Source organism: Rhagoletis zephyria, unplaced genomic scaffold (assembly GCF_001687245.7).
Source record: "Rhagoletis zephyria isolate East Lansing unplaced genomic scaffold, Rhagoletis_zephyria_1.1 Rzeph_scaffold_01457, whole genome shotgun sequence".
NCBI lineage: Eukaryota > Metazoa > Arthropoda > Insecta > Diptera > Tephritidae > Rhagoletis > Rhagoletis zephyria.
This window is the reverse complement of record NW_016158541.1, coordinates 74,959-81,453: the sequence shown is the minus strand read 5'-3', so window position 1 is coordinate 81,453 and position 6,495 is coordinate 74,959. Positions and strand designations below refer to the sequence as shown.

The 6,495-nt window shown below is 39.9% G+C and overlaps 1 protein-coding gene across 2 annotated transcripts in view; it reads left to right on the top strand.

Moving 5' to 3' along the window:
- Positions 1 to 2,658, top strand: part of LOC108364077 (leukocyte elastase inhibitor-like) — a 12,713-nt gene extending 10,055 nt beyond the window's left edge. For both annotated transcript variants that reach the window (XM_017617639.1, XM_017617640.1), the window contains exons 2-4: positions 1,204 to 2,099; positions 2,176 to 2,320; positions 2,401 to 2,658. In XM_017617639.1, coding sequence (XP_017473128.1) covers positions 1,204 to 2,099; positions 2,176 to 2,320; positions 2,401 to 2,525 — 1,166 coding nt within the window. In that variant the 3' untranslated portion in view covers positions 2,526 to 2,658. The remainder of the gene's footprint in view (positions 1 to 1,203; positions 2,100 to 2,175; positions 2,321 to 2,400) is intronic.
- Positions 2,659 to 6,495: the final 3,837 nt, after the last annotated feature.

Sequence of the window (6,495 nt, the reverse complement as noted above, 5' to 3'; positions counted from 1 at the left end):
TAACCTCCTCCTTTTTTGGAAGTCGGTTAAAAATAAGTGCACGTTTTGTGTTACCTTATAACTCACGGCTCAACCGAATTCAACAAAATTTCTACGGCATATCTTGAAGATGGTTTATGTGAAGTTTGCCCGAATTTGGAAACAGGGGACGTGGCATCTCTTCAAATATTTGCGGTAGAGTACTGGAAATTCGTATAGAGATATACGTATGAANTTTGAGAGCGGCTCAACCGAATTCAACAAAATTTCTACGGCATATCTTGAAGATGGTTTATGTGAAGTTTGCCCGAATTTGGAAAAAGGGGACGTGGCATCTCTTGAAATATTTGCGGTAGAGTACTGGAAATTCGTATAGAGATATACGTATGAAATAACTCCATACTCATGGAGAAAAATGGACGGTATTGGAAAAGGGGGCGTGGCACCTCCCATCTTATATTCTACTAATATTATAAATGTGAAAATTTGTATTTTTGGATGTTTGGTGGTGCACCTTGATAGTTTATGATATAGATTGAATAAAAATATAGTTTAAAAAACTAAAACCTCCCTATTATAATTGCCATTCTTACTGTCATCAGGTATGTAACTTGAGAATAAAAACCGCTTGCATCATTCCAAACCTTTCTGCGGTATATCTCAAGGATGCAGTTCTGAACTACCTAGAAGCTGGGAAGAGGGAGGGAAGGGAGGATATTAGAACTCTTACAGGCTGCCTGATAGGATACTGCAAATTAAGCTAACATTTGGATAAAATGGGGCTTTCCGTAGACACGGGCTGCATGTTTTGTGAGTCGATGAACGAAACCCCAGAGCATATTGTATTGTATATGACTGCCCACGAATCATGTGTCGCAGACTGATACACCCTTGGGAACGGTTACCTTCTCCATCCAAAATTTCTTTAATATTTGGCCCTTTTTTATAAATTCACATGACGTTTGACTCTTTTAGACTTTCAGAATTTCGATCTATTTATTTACATTTTCTAACATATGTACATAATATCCATAAACGGTATAAGTAAGTTGGAGTTGAACTGTTCTGCGTCAGAAACGCTATCATAATTAATCATTAAAAGAAAGTTTCAAGCAAGTCCGTTCTTCAACCCATAAAACAACAGTTTTCAATATTCTAAACCAATACTCGTTTCATATTTCTGTTGATATTTTTTGTTGATCTCATTTGTCTGCTCCTTTTTAGTTCTCTCTGAAATGAATGCAATTCTAAGCAAACTTCTTGGCGATCTCACAAATATTATCGAATCACCATTTCTAATATGGGAAATTCTTACTATGCTACGAATCGGAGTCAAGGGTGAAAGTGGACAAGAGTTGGAAAATTTTCTGCAATTATTAGCAGCCGATATTGGCATTCCCGGCAACGATTTAGAAAATCTCAGGCAGAAGTACTTCCTTGCAGCAACAACAGATATCTCGAAGGAATGTATTGCACCACCAGTACATAACACCGCCGCCAATGTCCTATCGCCTTCCTGCACAGAAACAAAAAACATATGGATTGCAAATCGAATATTCGTTAAGTCCGGGGTCCGCCTAAGTAGAAACTTCATAAACGTACTGAAGCAGCAGTTTGCCTGCGGCATGCAGGAACTCGATTTCTGCGCCCCTCTTTTAGCTGCAGAAGCCATCAATCAATGGGTTAAGCGCGTAACCAACGAACGCATTCCCGTCATTATATCCTCGAATGATGTAGGGCCCGACACACAGGTAGTGCTTGCCAATGCGATCTATTTCAAAGCTCAGTGGAAGCAGCAATTCGAGCCGGTCGACACTAAAATGAAACCATTCTACATTGACGCACAACGAAGTGTTCTAGTGCCAATGATGAGCCAAGTGATAAGCGCACGCTATGCTTACTTGCCTGATCACGGAGTTAAGGTGGTGGAGTTGCCTTATCGGGATACAGATCTAGCTATGCTGGTCATCTTACCAACTGATGTATTGGCGGATTTTGGTGCACTGGCAAATCTGAGCTTGCCAAGCGCTGTGGATCAGTTGGTGTTTCGTAAGGTGTATGTAAAATTACCTAAATTTACTTTTGGTTGCACCATAGACGTACACAGCTTGTTGGCAAAGGTTCGTAGCTAAGGTTTATTGCTAAAGTGATAATCTTTAGTTTTTTTTTTAAATATGTTCATATACATTTTGCTAGTTCGGCGTGCGCGGAATTTTCAACGACAGCAAGGACTTTAACAATCTTGTAGAAGGTAACGTCTTCAATTTTGGAGTCTCGAAAATCATACAACAAGCTTTCATTAAAGTAAGCGAAGAGGGAACAGAAGCAGCTGCTGCGACTGGTAAGTGTGAGAGCACCTAAAGCTATACTCGTACAAATGTATACTATTTTGACAATTTGTCTCTTCTTCTTTCCACATAGCCTGTTGTATTGATGGTGCCATTAGTTTTGAGGAGGAATTCATAGCGAATCGTCCATTCTACTTTTGTATAAAGAACAGAAGTTGCTTAAAACTTTTCGAAGGCAGTTATCGGCAACCGAATTGAACTTTCCGGAGGTGTTTTTAAATATATTGACTGAATGGTTGAGTATTTTTTTTATCGTTTTATAAGCCAGTTTCATTTTTAATGTAGAGTAAAACAGTTGGTTTACACGAACTAAAGATTTTTTCTCAAGTTATTATTTCTTTTACTTAAATAAATCTAGTAAGTAGAGTAAACGTCGTAGTTGGTTGGCTAGAGGATCAGAATATCCCATATTTTGCTAATATATGTATACTCAAATATATGTATATCAGTCAGTTCTTGGCAGACAATATCGAACTTCCGCGTGCTTATCTAGATACCATGAAAAAGTCCTTTTTCATATGAAAACAAAACGGATCTGCACAACGGTGTCCTGTTCAAAATTCTGGTGCTCCCAAGAGGGAGCCATGGGAGAACCTTTGAGGGTCGATAGAAACGCCTTCCAGGGCTTCCGTCTGCAGGCATATTTATCGAAAGAGTCTGCCATTGCGATAGGTTCCCTAAGGGACTCTGAAATACCTTCTTCAAGTGGAGTTCCTACGAGTTCGGTGAAGTAAGACGGAATAAAGGTTCACCAGAGTGAACAGTCATAGCAGATTTGGCTCTTAAGTCTTCGGGTGGTGATTGAAATTTTCACAAAGACATATTGAGGTGATCCTTGATACTCTGATCTATCTACATATATAGGGAAAGTCACTGCTGGGAGTACATGCCATACACTTGGAGGAATGTATCGGTGTTATTTTCTGCAGCTTAACTAAACATGCATTCTTATTTATATGCTTATTTTATAACTTCCTTCATTCTCAAAGCCAATACAAAATTTAAGACCTACACTTTGGATACAAACTGACTGTATTCAATCCCTTCAGCACAACAATAGCGCTTACATAACTAAGAGATTGCTCAAAAGAAGGCTCACTTTGGATAACGACGAGAATTTCGATAATACTATCTATGGTTATATTTCTTGGACATTGGTCTAAAGAGGCATCCACCGTGCTACAATGGAACTACCACTGGAAGACACTGTGGAACTACCGAAAGCAATACTTCGCGGAGGGGGAGCGGCCGGAGGTGCGCGCTAGTATTTGCACATTGTGCTGACATTCAGAGGTGACGAGTTTCAGGGATACCACCTTGGCGGTTGGAACGGCTTAGATTCCAATCCGCGTCTACGCTTCGGTTGAACGACTTTCAAAGCCCCACTGTCTTGGCGGTTGGAACGGTTGGGGTTCCATTCCGTTCCTACGCTTTGGCTGCCCGAGCTTCAAAGTCGAATTACTTTGGCGGTTGGAACGTCTAAGGTTCGAATCCGCTTTTACACTTCGAGTGCACGGGGTTCAAAGTCGAACTGCTTTGGCAATTGGAACGTTAGTTAGGCCAATAAGGTCATCCAACGCCGAACTTAAATAAAATACTCAAAGTTAGAGAGTGGCCAGATAAGATATTTGTAGGCGCTCGTATTATCGTTGTCTTCGATTAAGTGGCTCTTTTGTCATCCAAACCTGGGTAAAAAACATGTTTTTTTTTAGTAACAAGTAGCATGTAAAGAAGTGCTGTCTCTTCGGATCTACAATATTCTTCTTCTTATTTGATACTACAACGGTTTTTCGGTTGTGGCCGAGACCAAAATACAGCTTAAATGGCCGCTGTATTTTACAAATTTGTGCCAGTTGTTCATTCCAAATGCAGACAGACAGGTCCTTCTGCACTGGATCCTTCCATTTTTGTTTCGTTGAGTCGAAAGACTGTTTTCACTGAAGCGTCGTTATCCACATGATCTTGCGTAGAATAGATCTCTGGAAAGCTTCTAGCGTAGTCTTTCATCAACGAGAAAGAGGGAGCTCTTCTTTTCAATTGCCTTCCGAGGGTGATCTTATCGGTGGACAAGCCAAGCTATTTTAGCCAGTGGATTTGACCTTCCGCGGATACACATATTTGCGTAGAAGGAATCCATATAGTCGGCAGCTGGACTCGCGACAATTTCATCGCAATCTCTAGTCTTGGGCGTAGAATATTTCGAAGGTCTTAAGTCCAATTCCCATTTTGTCTTCAAATGAGTTTATTTATCGTCTATATTTACTGCCCTTTGACAACTTTTTCTCTCGCTAAAATCCATGTAAGAGTGTTTAAACATTAAATAAGTGTGGAAAATTTCACTTTTAATATTTTTGCTGTATAAATTCTATTCGCCATTTGAGTACACGCTCTTTTAGAATGCTTTTGGACTTCACACCAGCTGAGTACATCGCCGCAACTGGAAGACGCCAATACTGATGTTGCGCTTACACCCATTAAAAAATGTGACGGCAGTTATGAGGCGCGTTGGGTCAAGTCGTGAGAAAGGACGCTGAGGCGGCCCAAAAGACGACCATACAATAGTCCACACTTTGATGCTGTCCAACCACCAGCTGAAGATTTCCTCATCTGCTATAGGACTGAGTGTGCAGCCGCGTGCAGCATTTAGAATTTTTCACTTGCGCACCGCAGAGGCAAGGTCCTTTTAGTCATGCCTAAGAGCTATTCACTGCCAACCGGGTGGTTGTGTGGTGCGGTGTCTGGCAAACTTACTGGTCACTTACAAGCCGGCTGCTTGCTTGGCTGGTTCGCTCGTTTCTTGATGAGTACAAATACACGACGCGACTACTCCTAATGGGCTGTAATGGTTAATGCTAAAGTGTTTTAAAGGCATTCATAATTTTACGAAATTCGTAAAAGACATTCTGAAGCTGCCGCCACCTATTCGGGATACACATTGCGAGGATAGGAGTGCGATGCTGTGTGCGCAACCAAAGTATGCAAGCAACCTGTGTTTATGAGCTGCTGACTTCCATCGCGTACCTACAGGTATTTAAAAATATTTCCATGTATACATATGTGTGTGTGTGTGTGATTATTTGCGAATATGCATGTGTAAGTGCCGACTCGNGCATCGCGCACCTACAGGTATTTAAAAATATTTCCATGTATGTATACATATATATGTGTGTGTGTGTGATTATTTGCGAATATGCATGTGTAAGTGCCGACTCGTAAATATTCAACTACTTACTTAATTTTCAAGTCCATTTCACAGCAATTACTCAGCGGCGAATGAAATGCTAAAAATATTCAATTTAACTGTGGCTAATTTGCGCGCAACAAATCGATGGCACAAAAGAGCAAATAGCCAAGAGCAGCCGCCAAGAATGGATAAGAGACATAGCGAACGGCGCATAGCAAGTGGCAAATGGTTAAGTTGGGCTGCTGCCGATGGCCGCTACTGATGCTGCCCAAAATACATATGTATGCACATTAGGGTGGTCCTAAAAAAGGAAATTTTAAAGCTCTCCCCCCTAGGATTGTTCTATATCGAAAAAATACATATATCCCCATATTTGATTTTGCAATCAAAAAATATTAAGAGGTCGCTCAAAGCGCTCAAAATTTTCTATGTATTTTATATGGGTTTTCGTAGAAATTGTATAGAATTCTTGAAAATCAATATTTTGCGATCGGAAAACTTCGTTTCTCTTCAGAAGACTTCCAACAATAATACCCAATTGTTTATTAAACCATTGTTTAAAGATAAAGATTTTTTATTGTATTTCCTGGGGTTTTTGGCGATCCTATAAAATAAAGTTACTATAAAAAATTGGCTAAATAAACTGTTGGGTATTATTACTGGGAATCTCTTGAAACAGAGAAACAGAGTCTTCCGATTGAAAAATATTGATTTTCGAGAATTGCGCACCATTTCTAAGAAAAGTTGTTTTTTTGTTTCTATATAAAATAATGGGAAACATTGAACGCTTTGAGCGACCTCTAAAAAAATGTTGATTTCAAAATAAAAGGGGCATATGTTTTTGATATAGAACAATCCTAGCGGAAGAGAGCATAATTCCGACTTACTTTACTTCTTGACATACGTTTTTGGACCACACTAATGTATGAAAGCCAACACAGCGAAAAGTTACATCATTTACACCACACCCATATGTATACAGGC